The following is a 20452-nucleotide window of genomic DNA, read 5'->3' on the forward strand; positions in this document are numbered from 1 at the left end:
TGTCCTGTCTGCCCGGTCGCTGATAATAAACAGGAAAATAAGGTGATTTGTTTTTCCTCCTGTGTTTTTTCTGACTTGCCATCAGAGGTTTCTTGCTCTCGCTTTTAGTGAAAACAGAAAATGGGTGCATGAAGTTTTTTTTCTTTTTCCATTTGCATGCCAGCGTGGATCTGGGTGTGGTGTTGCTTAATTATTCAGCTGTCTTCAGACCTTAAAGGCACGGCTGCAGAACTTCATGCAAATTTTACATGCAGCCATGTCACCCTCTGAGAAAAAAATAAAATTTTTTCTAAGAGGAGAAAAAAAATTTAAAAAATTCTCCTTCTTTAAGCATTGAAAAACAATTTATGTTCAGTGATCACTTTACAAGATTTATTGCGATGTAGAACTATTCTTACATATTCATAGATTATTATTTCATTCTTATTGTAATATGTTGTTGTTTTTGCTGAGTTCTGCTGGTGGAGGCATTTCTTCTGTTTCACAGTGTGAAGTTTGAGTGGGGATGCACGATATATCATCACTAACATTTGTATCGGCCGATATTAGTTTTAACATTTTGGTATTTGTTCAATTAAACATAAATAAACTGGGCCAAAATAAACAATCTTTCCATCTTGTTGCCATTTATTTCTGGAGGTTTGTCAAGCAAGGGTGACAGTAGCTGCATTTCCATTACAAATGTGCACAAAAAGTTGTTGCTAGTACCCTAATGTTAAAAAAATACAATTTCACATTTGCAGTGTTTCCATTAAATAACAAACTCAGTTAAAATCACAAATGAATACGTTTGTTCAGGTGATAAATCATAAATCAACAATAAAGATCCAACTACATCCTGTTTCTTCGTCTTCTTGCTGCAAGACATTAGTGCCACTAACTGTGCAGCCCTGTTGTACACAGCAGCTGTATTTATATTTATATTGGTCCAGATTTTTATATCCGTGCATCCCTGTGTTTGAGTGTTTGACTTGATCTGAGCTGAATTTTTTAACATGACGTTTTGTTTACTTTCTGACTCCTCCATGTTTCTTGCAGCATGTGAAGATGGGCGCTCTCCGCGACCCCCTGCTGGACGACCAGGGCGACTTCAACAGGATGTGCGTGGCCATGAAGAAAATCGGCCTGAACGACACGGAGAAGCTGGACCTCTTCAGGGTCGTCGCTGGCGTTCTGCATCTGGGAAACATCGACTTTGAAGAAACTGGGAGTTCCTCAGGTGAGAAATGAGCAATAATCAAGAATATTTTATTATTTAGTCTCTACAAAACAAAAACAAAAATTATGCCTTATTAGCATCATTCATTTCCACCCTTTATTTTTTTTCTGTTTTTTTTTTTACAATTGATCAACATGATTTTGATCAATTTTGATTTATACCATTGTTTTTCAACATTTCCTCTGTCAGATTTGGACACAAAGCTTCTGCAAACATCCATTTTGCCATAGATATTCAGTTAGATTGGGTTCTGGTTTCATCCAAACCGTTGTGTTGTTGCTCTGGCCGTACGTTTTGTGGTGGAAGTCTAACCTTCACCTCTGTCTCAGGTCTTCAGCAGCTTCTAACAGGATCGTCCAGGATTTACCTTCGTTTATCTTTCCATCAACTCTGACCAGATTCTCCTCCATTGCATCTTCACGCCATAATGCATGTTTCATCACAGCGATGTTTGCTGTGGTCTACATTAGCTTTCTTCTTAACATTCTCCCATAAAGTGCAGATTTGTGCAGTGCATTACTTAGATTTCCACATCTCAGAGTCGAATTTCTGCTGCTCCTCCAGAGGTGATATCAGGAAATTATCTAAATCCAAATGTCTGGAAACATTTTTAGGTTTTTATTTGTAAAAAAATATATATATTTGAAATTTATGTTTTTTCCCCACAATTATACACTATTTTCTGTTCTAGCTCCTAAAATCCCAATAAAATACTTTGAGTTTGGGTTTTAATATAACAACATTTCTTTTCTGCAATTATTTTCATGATAAATTCAAATCAGCTCAACTTCTGTTTTGATGTTAAAAGTTTTTTGAACAATACTCCACTTCATATCTGGGTTTCAGTTGTGTTTGATTTTTGTTTCACTTTTATTTATTGCTTTTGGTTGTCATGTTTTATTTTGGGTATTTAAAATATATTCCTGTTCTGGAGTTACGTGATATTTAAAAAAATGAAACTTTATGGTGAAGTTGTGTTATTATTCTATTAACAATATGAAAAGTAACATATTGTCTATCGCAGTAATTTATTGTCCAGTGAAATTTGATATTATGACAAGCCTAATCTTTCAAGACGTTGTGCATATGTTGCATTTTGTTATGGTTTTATTTCAACAAAGTAGATAAAAGTTGTCTTTTTTTTAAAAATCCAAGTGGCATTTTTATACATTTTTGTAACTGAAAAGTAAATTGCAGACCTTTAGTCCCACTGAGGTAATAAAAATGGAGATGTTGCTGTTGATCTCTTACTGATCCATTTGTTTTTGTTGTCCGTTGTGAAGGTCGTGACTCTGTTTCGTGACTCCAGTAAAAGCAAAACAGTTTAAGAACAAAACCTCGGTTTATTTATTTACTTTATTGCTTTTGCTTGCAGGTGGTTGCACCATTAAGAAACAGTCGGACCAGACGTTAAAGTTCTGCGCCGAGCTGTTGGGTCTGGACCAAGACGACCTGCGGGTCAGCCTCACAACTAGAGTTATGCTCACGACAGCAGGGGGCGCCAAAGGCACAGTCATCAAGTAAGAAAACCAATCCTGCTTCAGTCAGAAGGATAAACTTTGAGGTGATTTCACTGAAATAATCAGAGTTAAGCTAAAGGAGATGTTTTTCTTTTTTCTAATCTGTCTTTCAAAATGCTCTGTGAGTAAAACGAGCGTATGCAAATGAGGTTATGATATGAACACTGCTCCTCTGTACTTTGGTGGTGATGCCATGTTTGGTAGATGAATATTTCAGAAGGGGCCAGCTGCTGGCCTGGCCTGGAAGTGTTTCCTCCACATCAATAATGCAGCTTATGTCTAAGGAGGCAGGGGAGCGTGGCTGCGATGCGCTGCAGCCCCGGTGTCTGGGGAGCAGGTGGAGCTTTGTTACCAAGCTGCAGAGACATCCAGGCGTCCCCTGGGAGGGGAAAGTCTTTTAACTCATCAGATAAAACACTGTCGCTGATAAAATTACCTGTCATGGAGAGTAATTATTAAAAGAAGAAAATCTGCTAACAGGCTAATTGTTTGAGATGGGCTTTTGAACCTGAAAGGCTTTCTGAGCCGAATAACAAAAGGAAGTAGGAGGAAAAGAGATAAAACGGCTAAAGGGGCTATTTTAAATTAAAATTCAGCTTCTTCCCAGCTGGGACAGCTCAGTCAAACTCTTTGACCTGCACTTTGTGAGATCAGGCAACCTCTGTGAATAATTCGAACATGAATGGTGAGAAAAACGCCATTAGAGATTCAGGTAGGGTTGAAAGTTCACATTTCTTTTAAAACTAAACTCCTAGCTGGAATATTAAACTCCAAGCAACTTGAAAGATGCCACTTTAGAAATGGGGCTGATTTGAAACAGAGGAACAGAGCGTTGCTGTCCCAGTTAGACTTTGCCCCATTTTTTGTGTCCCTCCAGGGTTCCTCTGAAGGTGGAGCAGGCGAACAATGCTCGGGACGCGCTGGCCAAGGCCGTGTACAGCCGCCTCTTCGATCATGTGGTCAAACGTGTCAACCAGTGCTTCCCCTTCCAGGCGTCCTCCAACTTCATCGGCGTGTTGGACATCGCTGGGTTTGGTAATGACAGAACAGGCTCACCACGGCCATCGTAGACGGAATAAAAGGAGTAAAGTTCTGCCAAAAAGTTTTCTAGAAAAAACATTAAAATTTCTGGGTTTGAAAAGTGGAAAATTTTCTAGAAATTATAAAAAAAATTTAATTAATTTCAAAAGTTTTCTAGAAAAAAACTAAAATATTTGCAAGAAAAAAATGTCAAAGTTTAGATTAATCTCAAAATTTACGAGAAAAACTTCGAAAATATCTGAGTTCTGGAAAACTCTGAAATGTTGAGATTGATTTCAGAAATTTTCTAGAAAAAACAAGAAGCTTAAAGTTTCAGGGCAAAAATAATGAGATGAACGTCAGAAATTTTCTTTTTAAAAAAATTTGCATTTCTGAGCTCCAAAAGTAAAAAATATTCTTTAAAAAATCAGAAATATCTAGAAATGTTTAGATAAATCTGAGAAAAATGCAGAAATTTCTGAGTTTCAGAAGTAAAAAGATTTAGCTCAGAAATTTGCTTGTTTTTTCTGAGATTAATCTAAAAACTTCTGTGTAATCTGGCAGAAATTTAATCTCTTCTCTCTATTTTTAACATCCTTTATACATTGTTGTACTTTCAACCTGTAATTTGCCAAAATTTGCATTTCCTTTCTCTCGCCTCTTGTTGAGGAGGATGTTGGCTGTGTGTGGCCTGATTTTTAATTTAGCTAATATGATGCGTAAACACACTCCTCACCAGGCATCTTGTAGGAGAAACTCATTTCCTCGTTCCTATAATTAATGTGAGCTTTGCATTTATTTGTCAGGGTTTTAATTGAAATGTATCTTCTGTTTTTGGATCCTCTCAGAATACTTTGAGCACAACAGCTTTGAACAGTTCTGCATCAATTACTGCAATGAGAAACTGCAGCAGTTCTTCAACGAACGCATTCTCAAAGAGGTGGGTGATGAGCCAAACGCAAAAAAAGGCAACATTGTTTGCATGCAGACCATTTTTCTCTCACTTTGCTTTCTTTTTCGCTTTCTACGCCCACATTTCCTTTGAGCGTTCCCATTAGAGTGCTAATTTCAGCTTTTTTCCTCTCCTGTAATGTCATTTAATTAGTGGCTGTCAATTCTGGTTCTGCTCAGTACTTATTATATAAAAGTTGTTAGTCTAAAGCCTGTTGGATTGTTTGAAAACCTGGAAGAGTTTCTTTCAGAGTCTGATTTCTGTGTTTTTGGTGGTTACAGGAGCAGGAGCTCTACCAGAAGGAAGGGCTGGGGGTGAACGAGGTGCATTATGTGGACAACCAGGACTGCATCGGTGAGTTTCTGACTGGTTTTAAATCCTCAAACTTTTAGAATATTTATATTTATGTTCATAAAAATTTGGTATTATTGTCACAGTTTGTAAATTCATCATCAGTTCTGTTTTGCTATTAATAAAATATGCATCACTACACTAATTTGTTTTCTTGTATATTAATTTTGTAGTAGATTCAGTTACATTGTTCATTTGTGATTAATTATGTGCTTCAGCAAGCAATCCCTGCTGCAATATATTAAAAAAACTGTTTTTATGTTATTGAAAAAATTATTTACATGTAATATAGGGCTGCAAATAGCAATTATTTTAGCTATTCTTTGATCTATTGATTATTTTTGACAATTTTCTGTTTATTTTCTGTTTATACACAACATTGGAAATACATTAAAATATGCACATAAGCAGAAAATATTAAATCCCTTTTTTAAATAATAAAATAAAATAAATGAACACATTGAATGTTTGATTATTTGTAGCAAAAAATTAATCTGCAGCTAAAAATCTTTCCTGATATCAACAGGATTTAACATCAGTATGGAGAAAAGCTAATTGTTGACAATATTCCAGATTAAGAGATTAAAAATTGGAAAAGCTGATTATTAGAAGATTTATCAGACTTTTAACCAGGTGACATATTTATAAAGTTTTTTTTTTTTTTATTTAATCTTAAATGCAAAATGTTTTTTTTTTCAGTTTTGGGTAATTACTTCTCTGTTCACTTTTTTATCATGTGTGCTCCAGTTAACAATTAATCAATTATTAAATTATTTCAATAATCGATTTAATGATTTCAAGTCAAATGTAATTTCTAGGCAAGCAGACAAAGAATTGTTTTGAATATCCAGTGAGAGATTTAAAGAAAACTTTTATCCATTGACCAAAGTTTACAGTATTAATGCTGCTTTAATCATCCATCCATCCATCCATCCATCCATCCATTTTCTTCTTCTTTCTTATTAGAAAATGCCACTAACGAAGCTAAGAAACTATAAAGTGGCGTTCACCTGAATCCTTCTTCTGGGATTTATTTATCGGCATCGCGGCCGATAAATAAACAGAAACGCAGACTTCCTGTTCCTCTCAAAGCGTCCGTGTCTGTTTGGCTGAAGGGAGAAGCAGACTTGTCCCTCATGTCTCCCAGTAAAACCCTCTGGAAAGTTTCGGAGGGTTTTACGGCCCTCCGGCGCCGTGAGAAGCTCAGATTACGCCTCTTGTTTTGGTTCCGTTTCTCCTCGAATCAATCCTGGAATTAATGAGTTGAAGTAGTCCATGTACCAAGGTGAATGAGTTTGATTTGTATTTCAAAGGTTGTGATTATTCAGGTGTGAGGCTAACTGACAGCAGTGAATAACATTTATGACTTGCAAATGACCGTTTGGGACGGCCATTAATTCACTCATCAATCTTCTCCATTTATGCGCAGGTGCTTGCTCATGCTAATTTTTCTAAGGTCCTTGGCTGTAACATTATTCTCTGAATAGCATGTTGGATGAATAATTCAAACATGTGTCTGAATGAGCATCCAGGAACATGTTTTATACTTTTTAAATAATCAAATTCAGAAATGATGAGCCGTGGAAGTTTCAATGAATCCCAAAGTCAGAAAAAACATTTTGTAATTTCTGTGTTATAAATGATTGAAAACTGAAAATGAAGCCACTGTTGCATCATTTACTGTCTTGCTTGTGTGTTGGGAAACAAACTGGATGTTTCTGCATCATCAAGTTTCTTTCTTTTTGTGTTTTTCCCATTTGAATAGTGCATGTTCTTTGGGATCGAGGGAGCGGAGTTAATGTTCTGCTGCAAAAATAGCAGAACAGGATACATCTGTGCCTGTCACAATAATCAATCAAGTCCATAATAAATGAAAATGAGCTCAATAATTTCCATTCTGATGAATAATGTTCTTTTGAAGGGCAATTTTGATTGCAAACTATCTAATTAATATTATTTTCAGTTCTGTCTGTGTATTTTTATCTCCTTTTTACATTTTGGTTGTTGTTTCATTTTGGATATTTTAAATGTCTTTCAGTTCCAGTGGAGTTTTCTGTATAAAATTAAAGTTTACTCGTGTTTTATAGGACAAACCTGCATCATTATGCCATTATCAATCAAAAATGATCTCAGAACAACAATATTATTGTTTATCACAATAATTTCTGGTACATTTTGTTTGCTGCATCACCATCTTGTGTTACTTATAGTTTTTGATCATATTGAAGGATTAACATAAATTAAATTTTAATGCTCCATGAGCTTTCAAACATTTTTTTTTTTGGTTTTTTTACGTGGACTTGCGAAACAATATAAAAATAAAACACAATTTCAAGATGTAATCTAAAACTAAAGTATTGGTTTTGCATGCTGGTCTCAATCTAATATTGGTATGATGTTATCGGTATTTTGGATGGAAGTTTATTAAATTTACAGCATCCAGGTAGTTTCATTCCTATGTATTTAGTTTTATTTTGATTAAAGTAATTTATTTTGAACCCAGTTTGTTGAAACTGGTCTGAAAGGTTATTTCAGACGAAAACCTTTGATGTCTCACGATATCTGCAAAGCAAATCAGAATCCCTCATTAGCATAAATTACTGGACGTTAAATGTAAGCACAAGCTGTAATTCTGTGGCGGATCTTTGCATTTTGGTCCAGATCTTGTGGAGGCGAAGCTGGTGGGAATCCTGGACATTCTGGATGAGGAGAACCGGCTTCCTCAGGCCAGCGATCAGCACTTCACATCGGCCGTTCAGACCAAACACAAGGATCACTTCAGACTGACGGTCAGACATCTGGGCTCGATTCTGGTCTTTTTGATGCTTTGGCCTCACTGTAAAACATTCAGCTAGATGGAAGATTTCTAGTGAACATAACTTAATTCTCTTCCACTTGTTGTTTGAACTCAACTTAAACAAGTGGCGTGAATTTATGGATTGAAAAAATGCTTAAGTTAAGTCAGACCTTTTCTTGAAGAATATTTTTGCTTACAGACTTTATAATTCATTTTATCTGTTGTTTCTGCTGTTCTGTTTATTTATTTTGCATATTTAAAATGTCTTCCTGCCCCAGTGTTAAATATTCTTCAGAATTTAAAGTTCATTCATCTTGCATTATCATGATATTACTGTCGTAGGTTTGCAATACTGAAGTCATCGTAACTTCAGTGTGTAGTTGCGTGTTGCAATGATTGATTTTTTTGAGTCAGTTGGTTTGCATATGTCTAAGTAAAGGGATTATTTTCTGTTCTGGGTGTCGTTGTGATCAGTCAGTTTTGCAGTTCTGTGAGTGACGCACGGTCCCCGTCTCTCCCCCGGTCGCCGTCTTTGTCCTCATTGTTTGCCAGCCTGCCTGATTATCTGCTAATACGAAATTCTTTAAAGAATGTAGCCTTGACACTTATTCAAGCTCACCATTAGAGGCGGCTGGCTGCAGCCACGCCATTGTTGTCTCTTAAATGAAGTCCATTCTGTGCATTTAATAGGGTGAAAAATGAAGCTTGAATGTGCGGTGAGCTAACATCACTCCACACCTTCTGCAGCTTTTCAGAGGCTCGTTTTCCCTCAATCTCCCAGCAATTTCTGCCTCCGTTTTTTTTTTCATTGTTGATTCTGAAGAATGATCAATGTTTGGACCTTTTGACAGCACTCAAACTCGACAAGAGGAAAGTGGCATTCAGAGCCGTCTATTAAAGCACACTCACTGAATAAGTACAACGAATCCTTGAACAAAGTTTTAAAGGATGCACGGATTCTTAAAGTGTAGCTCTCTGCTCATCTCGACACCAAGGACGTAATAACAAAAATTCCTCCAGTCCAGATAACATTAGCCAAAATGTGTGTTTCCTTTCCCGCTCAGGTGCCCAGGAAGTCAAAGCTGGCGATCCACAGAAACCTTCGAGACGACGAAGGTTTTATGATCCGCCACTTTGCTGGAGCCGTCTGCTATGAAACGGTATTTATAACGCGAAAATTGTTTACCAAGAGTTACTATTTATGTACAAGTTTCCACACCCTTTGTTTTCTCACTTGAATGTATTTTCTTGAAGTTTGGTGTGAAAAAGCAACACAAAATGGTGTAACGGTGAAGGAAAATAAGCTGCAAAGTGCTGAATGCATGCAGCTGCAGCTGAAGGGCTGAGTATCTTTACTAGCTTTGCTCATTTTGAGATTTACATTTTTTACCGTTATGTTTTGCAAATTTGTTTGGACAGAAATGTAAACAATTTTTAAGACTTGCTGTAAATTTTTCGGGTGATTTATAAACATTGTATTGAAGACAAAAGTCATCATTATAGTAAATTTCTTATCATGATAAAAAAAATCTGATTTATTGTCACAATAATTTCTAATTAATGATGTTTAAAACCCCCCAAAATTTCCAAAGTTGGTAATTTCATGATTTTGTTTCACTATTTGTTCAACTAGAGAATCAATAAAATGTGGTTAAATGCAGATACAGTGTGTTATTTGGTGACAAATCACACTTTGTGTGTTATTTACACATTGGTATGTTTTTCAAGAGAAGTATCTGAGTTTCTGGGGCAACAATAGAATTATAAATATTTGTTATTGTCACTTTTGTAGTTATCACAATAATAAAACACAATTATTTTCCCTCTAGGATGAATTAGTAGCTTTGAAATGAAAATTTCCTGCGCGTGTCGTCCACCATCTCATTTAATCTGTTGATTCTCCAACCTTAGACAGACGGAAATGTTTGCTCAAAATAGTTCTGACAACTACTGTGTTCAAGCTTTGCAACAGATTCAAAATTGGACTTTGACTAAGCCATTTGGACACAAGTAATTGCTTTGATTTAATGAATTTAATTTTAATTTAACAAAAAAATAACTCAGATTGTTATAGAAGAAGGAATGCATAAATCAGTATAGATCCAAAACGCATCAGTTTGAGCTGGTGTGTCAAATCCTGTCGTTTGGGGTAATGAATATTTGGAGTTATCAAATATTTCCATCACATACAGAAACTTGTTGGTTCATGCAGAACGTATCCGATTCTTCAGTGGGTTTAGCGCTCCATCAGTATGTGGCAAACCAAGCCCTCCACTACATAAATGAATGCGAATGCGCTTGTGTTGACAGACGCGGTTCGTGGAGAAGAATAATGACGCCCTCCACATGTCCCTGGAGAGTTTAGTGTGTGAATCAAAAGACAAATTTGTTCGAGAGCTGTTTGAGAACTCCAGCACCTCCAAGGACTCCAAACAGAAGGCGGGAAAACTCAGCTTCATCAGCGTCGGCAACAAATTCAAGGTCAGTGGCGCGGGTCGCACCTTTCTGCACCAATCGGCAACTTGGAAAATCTCTGAGGTCATAATTTTCTTTTTTTCAAATTTAAAAGTGAAACATCGCCATATCATGACTTCTTTCATTTTCCCCGGCACAAAAACAGATTATGTTTAAAGCTGTCATATTTTTGTGGAAAAAGTAGAAAAGATTATTGAAGGCCTGAAAAACCCCCAGATGTTCATTTTTTTAACTTTTTGTTCTAAATGTTTTCTGCTTTGGTACATAAAATGTTTTCAATTATAAAGATGAGAATTTTATCCGGGTTTAGTCTGATTTTGACTAAAAGGTTTGTGGTTCGACTGACTAAGATACAAAAACGAGAGCAAGAAAAACAAACAAAATAACTGCATAATTAAAAGAAACTGTTTCAATGACAAACATTTTCTAATTAAGAAGCTATAAGCTCATCAATAATGACTTTTATTTTTAAAAGGGCCACAAATGGCTCCTGCCTTAAACAGTATTTTAATCAACACATGCTAAAATGTCCTGAGTTAACTTGGCATTAAGTAAGGCTGAGGCAGCAGTGGAGTAGAAGTAAAACATACTGCCACCTGCAGGTGGGAGGTAGCATCTCTTAAACCCATCATTTTTGCAAACAAATGTGCAACTATGCATGAGGAAAATAAGTTGTTGATTTTGTGTAAATTTCTGCAATTGCAAAAAACTCAAATTATGGAATAAATAACTTTTATTGTTTAGTTTTACATGTATTTGGATTCAGGTTTTACTTTTTGCATTTCATTTACAGATAACTAATTGGTTTTACATGCGCAAGAACTTTGCCTAAATTAAAGTTTGTGAAATCAGAATGTGAAATCCACCCATTTTCACTTTCTCTATGTTTTCTTGCTGCCTCTAATCTCTCTAAGCTTCTTTTCATACTAATAGAAAGTGAGCTAACTCTAATCTCCTTTCCCTTTTCCTTCCTGTTTCTCAGTTGCTTGTCCTTAGTTCGGACGCCCCGCTTAGATTCCCTCCAGTCTCACCTCTTTCCTCTGAGAAAACCTTCCTTGGGGGATAGATCTGGAAAAAGTCAGTTTGAGGTATAAAAACAGGAAGTTTTAAAGCAACAGCAAATACAACAACAGTGTTTTTTTAATTTTTTTAGAAGCAGAAGAAATCAGCTTTCAGTTGCATATAAATAAGTAAGTTTGGATCTTTCAGACGTATTCTTATATCTTGCAAAACAAGAAGTTTTTGAAGATCTGAAAAAAGCAACTCAAGATCTCATAAAAAAAATTAAACGTGAGACTTCAGAAAAAAACAAACTCAGGAACATTAACTTAAGATCTTAAAAATGTGTGGGATTGAATTAAATTGTTGTGGGATCTGAGAAAAGTAACTCAGGATGTACACTGCAAAAACATAACATCAAAAATATTTTTGGTCTAGTTTTTTGTTTAACTACTTTCTTACACTTGAAATAATACAAAATCAACTTAAAATAACTTTTCAGCAAGAAATAAAGCTTCTTTTTAGTCAATAATTGATTCCACTGACAGATTATTGGGAAAAAGCCAATAAATGACACTAAACTGTTTTAGGTTAGTCAGAAAATTATTTCTATTTGCTAAATAACAGAAAAAACAAATATATAATTCAGCATTTATTTTTAATTTAGGTAGATTTCAGAAAGTTACATACTTCTCCTCAATACACTGCAAATATACCCTTTCCAAAGCAAATTAAAAGCTACAGAAAATAATATATTTTTCCTGTTATAAGTGAAATATTCTACCAGTGGAACAAGCACTCTTTCTTCAATATGAAGGAATTATTTACTTACAACAAGCCTGTAGATGTTATTTTTTCTAGTGCAATAAGATATTTGCACTAGACCAAAGTAGATAAGATTTTGTTTTTGCAGTGTGATAAACCTTTTATTTTACAAAAATTAACCAGGATCCTTCAAAGTAACTTTAGTCTTGCTCATATTTGTGACCTCTCTCAAAATCAACTCTGGACTTTAGAGAAATATTCCTTTTTGCCTCCTTGAACTGTTTATTTAATATTAAAATCATTATGACTTATTTTAAAACGCCTGCCTAAAGTTTTTCTTCTTGCACAAACAGACACAACTGAACCTGCTCCTTGAGAAGCTTCGCAGCACAGTGAGTCCAATGTTTCTTACTGCTGAGTTAAAAATGAATCCAGGCTGAACTGGATCTTCTTCATGACTCGTTTTGTGTTCAGGGCTCCAGCTTCATTCGCTGCGTGAAGCCAAACCTGAAGATGGTCAGCCATCAGTTCGAAGGAGCGCTGATCCTCTCGCAGCTGCAGTGCTCAGGTAGGAGAAGGGAAACCAAGTTTATGACAAGAACAGCTCAGGAATTATATCTTATATAAACAATAAATGCACATTTAACTTCTTACTACTTCTCCAAACTTGATATGTTGAATTTAAAAAACGTGGAACGGTTTAAATGCATGTTATCTATAAAGATCTCTAATATAGAGAGATAGAAAGATGCATAAGACATTTTTATTTCACTTTTTCTTTTTCTTTTATTTTGCATTTCATATCTGCTTTTGTTATGTGGCTGTCATTCTATTTATGTGAAGAGAGAAGAAAAATATTTATTTATAAAATGTTTAAATCTGACCTAAGGCTCTGTCCAAGTTTTTAATTTGGACCCATTTTTATTACAGCCACTGTAGGAAAGTAAAACAATAAAAAATACAAGAATAAAGCTATAACATTACAGCTTTATGTTTGTATGTTTATCCTGGTTTTATTTTGACTTTATTCTTGTATTATTTTGACTTTTTTTGTAGTGTTATTATTTTATTGTCATATGAGTTTATTCTTATAATTTTATGACTTTATCCTCACAATCAAACTAAAACATTTAGTTTGATTTATTAATTTGTGATTAAATCACCTAAAATTGGTAAGACACTGCATTGTTGCAACTTTGGAAAAAAAAAAAAGTAAAAATTAGTTAATCAAACATAAACTCACAAACAAGCATCACTTGAACTGCTGCTAATAATCATGTTTATATGGATTAATAACTTCAGCCTTGCATAAATTTGCAGAATCGATTCATCCTGATTCAAACCTGTAAAGGACGTTGAGCCGTTCTGCTGTATGCATGTTGGATAAATGAAGGCTTGTGTTTGGATCTGTTAGGAATGGTTTCGGTTCTGGACCTGATGCAGGGCGGATTCCCCTCCAGGGCGCCGTTCCACGAACTCTACAACATGTACAAGGCGTACATGCCAGACAAACTCACACGGCTGAATCCTCGACTCTTCTGCAAGGTCGGCTCATCTGTTTCTCTGTTTATTTGTTGATTAACTTGTTTGTTTAAAAGTGATTAAAAAATATGTCGATCTGATCCTTTACAGGCTTTATTCAAAGCTTTGGGACTAAATGAAAAAGACTTCAAGTTTGGGTTAACTAAAGTGTTCTTCCGCCCAGGAAAGGTGACGTTTTACTCTTAACGTGTGGCAGAAGTCCGTCTCCATTAAGGGTCAAAGTGTGACGTGTTTCTGTGCCTCAGTTTGCTGAGTTTGACCAGATCATGAAGTCCGATCCAGAGCATCTCGCTGAGCTGCTGAAGAAAGTCAACAAGTGGTTGTTGTGCAGCCTCTGGAAGAAGGTCCAGTGGTGCTGCCTGTCTGTCATCAAACGTAGGTCCAAAACCCTGCAGACTGCGCAAAACATTAATGCTCCAAATTAATGTTCATTAATTCATGTTTGTACTAACACTGCTTAACACTTTATATGAGGAATAACTATGAACAAAAAACCTTTTTCTGCTTTTTGCATAAAATGAGAGGCAATGTTGGGCAAAATCAACTTTTTTCAGTTTTGCATTATGTTATAATGTCATTATGTTTTCTAAAAAGACAAAGTCTCAATTTAAAGGTGTTAAATTACAAAGTTAGATTTCTTTCAATTCATATCTGATGCATAAAACCCTTTTATAACCTCTTGATTGTGCTTTAAATTGTGTAGTAATTTGGGAAAACCCATGATCCTTCCTCTTTAACTGTATTTGTGTAAAGTTAAATAATTGATCACCTTTTTTTCCAGCGCTGCAGTAAAAATGAGCTCTTTGTAATAAAAACACAAGTTGGTATTTATACAATCATAAACATTATTTATAGCTGATTAGCTCAATTAGTTCAGTTTAATCAGTGATTTGTGTCCCCTGGGCTGGTTTTGTGCAGTACCTTTTTATTTTTAATTGGGACAGAAAAATTTAAGAGAAATGGAAAACTTATCAAACGTATTCAATGTTCTGTAAACAGAAACCCTTTTCTTAGCCAATCTAAAACATTTAATCTGATTTAATGCCAGTAGTTGAAGGAACAAGTGGTGTCTTTTTGAAAAACGTAGAAAATGTGGTTCATGTGGTGAAGCTAAAGCTGCCAGTTCCTGTCACAGTGAAGTTGGTATTCTGTGTGTTTTACTGTAGCATCAAGTGCAAAGCTGCCTGCAGCCGTCCGCCATTTTAAATTTACCACTTTTCATTCCTGTCTGAATATTAAAGTGTGCAGCCTCCAGCCTCAACACCGCTGAAGAAGAACACAGCCTGGTTATTTATGCTCAGCACCAAGCTGCTGGTTTTCCCTGTGTCAAACAGAACCGCCCGGGTCCGGCTCGTTTTTAAGCATCAAATGACCAGACTGCTGCACAGCAGACCCACAGCTGTGCATTGTTGTTTTTCTCATATTTCTGTTTCAGTGGAGTCTGAACGAAACACATAATAGGTTACGTTTCCTTAACATCAAAGTAAGCAGCTGATGACACTTAGTATTTTTGTTTCTTTGCAGTGAGGAATAAAATGCATTACAGAGCGTTGGCCTGTATTAAGATTCAGAAGACGGTCCGCATGTGGCTGAGTAGGAAGAAACACAAGCCGAGGTGAGTTTCCTCTTTTCTTTCTGCTTTGTTTGCTTCTGAGGCTGCATTCACACCAACCACAATCAGTCCGCTTTAATCCAACTCCACTCCGTTTGCCTGGAAAGTCTGGTTTGTTTGGGAAAGTGCGAAAGCGAAAAAGAGTGAACTCTGGTCCTCTAGAGACCAGAGACCGCTCCAAACTCAGAAAGCAGAATACAGCGCAGGGCATTCTGGGTAATCCAACCAAACAAACGTTAGCCTAGCGCTAGCAGAAGGAATGGCTCATGGTCTTTAGCCAAAAGCTAAAGAGAAATTCTACAGCCGCTAAAATCTGACGCCACTCCATGTTTATTTAAATTTGATGAAGAAAGGTTGTTGTTTGTTTGGAGGCGTTTGTGTCGCTTCCGTCAGTGTTTCTTGGTGCAGCGCCCCCACAGGCGAGGAGGGGAACAGGCAGCTCAAAAGGTTTGGTTTGACTCAGCAGAACCACAGCAGCTGGAATAAAAAGCAGTTTGGGTTGAACCCAAAACAAAACAGTCTTTCCTTTGTTATTATTTATTTTGTTTTACGTAGTAATTTCATTTACTCAGTTACATTTACCTGAGAAACCTCTAGGAAAATAAAAACTTTTGGAAGCATTTTTACACTTTGTACTTTTTACTGTAACTTGAGTATAGTTATAATGAAGTAACTGTAAATTTTGCTCTAGTTCATTAAAAATATTAACAATTGTAGATTTTATAAAACATAATCCAAAAAGGAACTGAATTCTCCTTTGATTTGTTTATTTCAATTTAAATTGTGTCTGTCTGATTTCAGTAAATGCTTTGTAGCAGATTTTAAATCATGGAACCATTCCTGACATTAAAAATAAAGTAATCAGCTTTCTGCTCAGTGATCTGGCTAAAACACTATAAATACAGGTTATTGATGCATTTCAACCATGTAGCAACATGTCCACTGATGCATGGCTGATTTACTGCTAATCAGCTACATTTATTGGATAATAATGCTCAGTTTAGAACAAACAGAGTTCATTTTAAACTCTGTTTGTCTGAGTGCAAAGAGAAGTAACTGAACATCTATATTAAAATAAAGGCTTTTTCTGAACTGTAAGTTTCATAAAAAGGTAATTCCTGACTCTGTTGATTCAGGATTGAAGGTCTGGTGAAAGTCCAAAAGCTGAAGAAGCACATGGAGCGTTTCAACGAAGTGGTGAACGGACTGAAGGAAGGGAAGCAGGAGATGAGCAAACAGGTTGCAGAGCTGGCCAAAGCCATAGATGCTCTGTTAGCCAAGATTAAGGTAGAAACTCCTCCATCTGCTTTTTGTGTCAATATCCAACAGCGTTTATTATATGTGAAACTAATATTTTAAAAGTGCACAAGAACAATTTAGATTTGTATTTCAGTTTCATGTTTTATTTCTCTCAAATCGTTTCTGGTTTGTGCTTCTTTTTCCAAGTTTCCTGATTTTCTGTTTTTGATTGAAATGTCTCGGCTGTTTCTAACATCTAGCATCTGACTGAACATTATTACAATTTTTGACTTTTTAAAGTCACTTACAGCTGATTTTACATTATAATTAGAAGCTTTGAACTTCCTTAATAATTGTTTACATGGTGTATTTTAAATGGAGCAACCATCTGAATAACTCTTAAAAGTTTATCTGAACTTTTAATAGTTAGAAATTTGTCATAAATAATGTTTAATTTTTTCTTTTGTTGATGCTCAAGTAATCAAGTTATTGATTGATGTATCTTAAAATGTCTGAAATTGATTTACTTTTTTAAGTAAACTGGCCTTTAATATGTTAACTGAAGGTCTTAAATTTTGTCTTTAAGGACTTTTCCATCTCATATATTTTATGTATTTTTTCAGTCAGGTGAAAGTCAGACATGATTCAGAACGGTTGAGGCTAACGCTAACTAGCTGCTAACATACCCTTGCTTGCTAATAAGCATTTTCTGCAGATTTATTTTCCGTTAGATGGACAAAATTCATGAATTTAGGTGGAAATATAGGTCTTAAATTCCATCCATGGTGGTCTTACAAAGTCTTAAATTTAACTTGGTGAAACTTGCATAAACCATGAATGTTTACATTAAACAGTTTGAGTTTTATAAACATATTTATTCATGGAAGAAAAAGGTAATTTTTTTCTTTAAGCGTCTCTGACTCATATTTGCTTGATTTTATTTTCTGTGCATTTGGAGATGCGGCTGTAGACGAAGCCCTCATCCTCGTATAACACACCATAACCTTTTTTAAGTCTTTTGTGGCCTTTTCTCATTCTTTCTCTGAAAATCAATGTTTTTAATCACATGAGGTGGAGAAAAGCTTGTGAAAAAGACTCCAATGATTTAACTTATTGAATTTGTTTTGCTCAGTGATCAATCATCGTTGGTTAGGTAAATCCCAGCTCTCCCCATGCAATATGCACCATTTATTATTGAACCCTTAAGGTGCAGCAAATAATCAGAAACACGATTTCATGCTATCTGAATTTGGTGCTCAAAATTCTCCAGTAGCAATGATACCATTTTTTGTGCTGCAGCTTCCTGTATGTAATTACCAAATGTAATTATGGTGTTCACTGGTATCCTGATTGACACTAAGGAGCCACTGACCTGATTTCTGACTCTCTCTCTCCGCTCCAAACATTTTTTCCATGCTAACTGTTGATTTATTACCATCCCTGCTGTCAAACACACATGTTACTCTGAAGGTTCAGCAATTGCTGTCGGCGTGGCGTGAATAATGCATCAGATGCCAATGGCTGCCGTTCAGCCCTCTATACATCTGTCATCTCACCTCTTCATGACAGCGTTAGAGACTCATCCTAATGAACCCCCACAATGCCTTGCAGATATGCAGAGGAATTGGACATTATGCCTGCAAATTGCAACTGACAGACTTACTGTCACTTTGTGTAACGCATGGCCTCATGGGAAACATTGCTAATCAATACCGCTTATGATTGACCTCTGTGGTGTTCAGGCCTACAAATTCAAGATAACAATGTTGCATGCTGTAATATTTGAGTTTAAAAATAAAAAAACTTTTTTAGAAATGGTCGATTTGACTGAAAAATGTATCACATTACAAGCCTTTCATATCAGTCGATATTGACAATTACTGATTTTTTTTTCTCTTTTAAATGTCTGGAAAAACTACCAAACTGATGGCATCTCCTTCCATGTTTTATCCACAGTTTTCACTTCACTGTTTATTCTTAATTAGGCAACCTGAAACTGCTGCTGCACACGTTACTCAATAGGCTGTTGCTAGTGAGTCGGTTTGTTGGTAGCACCAACACAAGCTCAAAACTGTTAAAGGTTGAGCAGCAAAAGTCCATTTTTAGATAGATAAGTCAAAAATTTGGTGGAAAAAATCTCAAATTACTCTCAGAATTTATTCATTTATTTAAGAAAAAATAGAAAATAATCTGACTTTTTTCACTTTTGGACATCTTTTTTTTACAAAATTTCTGACTCAAAACACTCCAAAATGTGTTTTCTATTTAAGAAATTATTCTGTGGGAATTTTACAATCATTGGAAGAGCTAATTATACTTTCAGGTTTTCTGGCTCTGAAACATTGTGATTCTTAGCCTTCGGTTTCTTTTATTTCCTGCTGCTCGTCTTGTAACCACGACCTTTAATTTGTGCCTGTTTGACCTCCAGGCCACGGTGATGACCTGGAAGCAGATCGACACGGAGTACCAGGCGCTGGTGAAACGCTCCGAGCAGCTGCTCGCCTCCATGCAGAAGAAGAAACGGGAGGAGGAAGAGACGGAGAGACTGAAACACATCGAGGAGGAGATGCAGAAGGAGAGGAAGAGGAGGGAGGAGGAAGAGCAGCGACGTAAACAGGAGGAAGAGGACAGAAGGCTGTGAGTGGAAAATACCCAAATATAACTGATGACATGTTTGTAAATAAATAATAACTAAGTGATGGATTTGATTCTTTTCAATGAGAGAAACTTTTTGTTTCAACATCTTAGAAAAGCAGAGATGGAAGTGAAAAGAAAGCAGGAAGAGGAAGACAGGAGGAAGAGGAAGGAGGAGGAAAAAGTTATTCAGGTTTGAAATGTTTTGTCTTTTCAACTTTGACTAAAGCGTTTCCAGCTGACAAAATTAATAAATAAAATCATATTAACTAGTTTTATTAATCCCCTGCTTTCAGCTTTTTATCGGCGTCTTCTGCACAGCAGGGAGAATAAAATGAGTGGAAGAAACCTGTGGAGTTTAAATATTACTGTAATTATTCCAAAATGTGCCACACAAAGATGAGAAAACTCATGTTTTTAAATCAAAACTGAAAACATGCATCTCTCTTCAATAACATACCAGACAGACTATAATTTGAAAAGGAAAAGTAGATTAATTTTTATAGAAGAATTAATCTGTTAGTCAGTCAATCAGGTTTATTTGTGAAGCACATTTAAGCAATTCAAAGGGCTTTATGTCGAGAAAACATTAAAAACAAACAAACAAACATGTTGTACAGTCAGCAGATGTGAAAACTAATAGCAAACGTTGCATTTTGTCATCACAACAGATTGAATATGTTGGTTTATTTTCTATTTATTACTTAGATTTAATTTAAAGAAACTCGGTGTTTCAGCTGTTTCACAGTTTTCTGGAAGTTTGTTCTAGATTTTAGGAGCTTAATGCTGCTTCTCTAAATCATTGTTGATCCAAAATATAAAGCAGGTTTTTCACAGTTTCTGTGTTAAATCACTTTTTAGATTTTTGTTGAGGTAGATGAGATCGGCTCGACGATTGGCCGATCATCACGCTCTAAAAATTAAGAAAATTGGTCCACCAAAAATCACAAAATGAATCTCAAATTCGCTCCATTGTAGATCAAGTGGCCAAAAGAAATCATCCAGAGGGCCTCAAACAGCCCCTGGGCCACACGTTGGACCTCCCTGATGTTCTGTGGTGTTTGTTTGCAGGCAGAGCTGGACGCGCAGTTGGCGCTGGAGCGCGAGGAGCAAGTCCAGCGCGCCGCCGTGGTGGAGCAGGAGAGACGCGACCGCGAGTTGGCCATGAGGATCGCGCAGAGCGAGGCGGAGCTCATCAGCGAAGACGGCCAGGGCGACGCGGGCCTGCGCAGGTAGACGCAGCCGACTCACGGCGCCGCTGCACAACGCAGCGGCACCGCTGCACAACGCCCGGCCAGGCCGGCCTGAGCGTGCAAAAGTTACTGAC

General features: G+C 36.3%; 1 protein-coding gene across 3 annotated transcripts in view; it reads left to right on the top strand.

Annotated features, from left to right (window-relative positions):
* myo6b (myosin VIb) overlaps window positions 1-20452 on the top strand; it is a 40278-nt gene that overhangs the window by 12702 nt on the left and 7124 nt on the right. For all 3 annotated transcript variants that reach the window (XM_055053483.1, XM_055053482.1, XM_055053484.1), the window contains 18 exons: window positions 1039-1219; window positions 2595-2739; window positions 3617-3774; window positions 4608-4699; window positions 4993-5065; window positions 7724-7851; window positions 8924-9019; window positions 10170-10340; window positions 12452-12490; window positions 12573-12666; window positions 13513-13643; window positions 13731-13808; window positions 13886-14015; window positions 15165-15255; window positions 16389-16539; window positions 18920-19128; window positions 19240-19318; window positions 20197-20357. In XM_055053483.1, coding sequence (XP_054909458.1) covers window positions 1039-1219; window positions 2595-2739; window positions 3617-3774; window positions 4608-4699; window positions 4993-5065; window positions 7724-7851; window positions 8924-9019; window positions 10170-10340; window positions 12452-12490; window positions 12573-12666; window positions 13513-13643; window positions 13731-13808; window positions 13886-14015; window positions 15165-15255; window positions 16389-16539; window positions 18920-19128; window positions 19240-19318; window positions 20197-20357 — 2207 coding nt within the window. The remainder of the gene's footprint in view (window positions 1-1038; window positions 1220-2594; window positions 2740-3616; window positions 3775-4607; window positions 4700-4992; window positions 5066-7723; window positions 7852-8923; window positions 9020-10169; window positions 10341-12451; window positions 12491-12572; window positions 12667-13512; window positions 13644-13730; window positions 13809-13885; window positions 14016-15164; window positions 15256-16388; window positions 16540-18919; window positions 19129-19239; window positions 19319-20196; window positions 20358-20452) is intronic.

The sequence above is a fragment of the Poeciliopsis prolifica genome, unplaced genomic scaffold (genome assembly GCF_027474105.1).
Source record: "Poeciliopsis prolifica strain line A6 unplaced genomic scaffold, Auburn_PproV2 SCAFFOLD037, whole genome shotgun sequence".
NCBI lineage: Eukaryota > Metazoa > Chordata > Actinopteri > Cyprinodontiformes > Poeciliidae > Poeciliopsis > Poeciliopsis prolifica.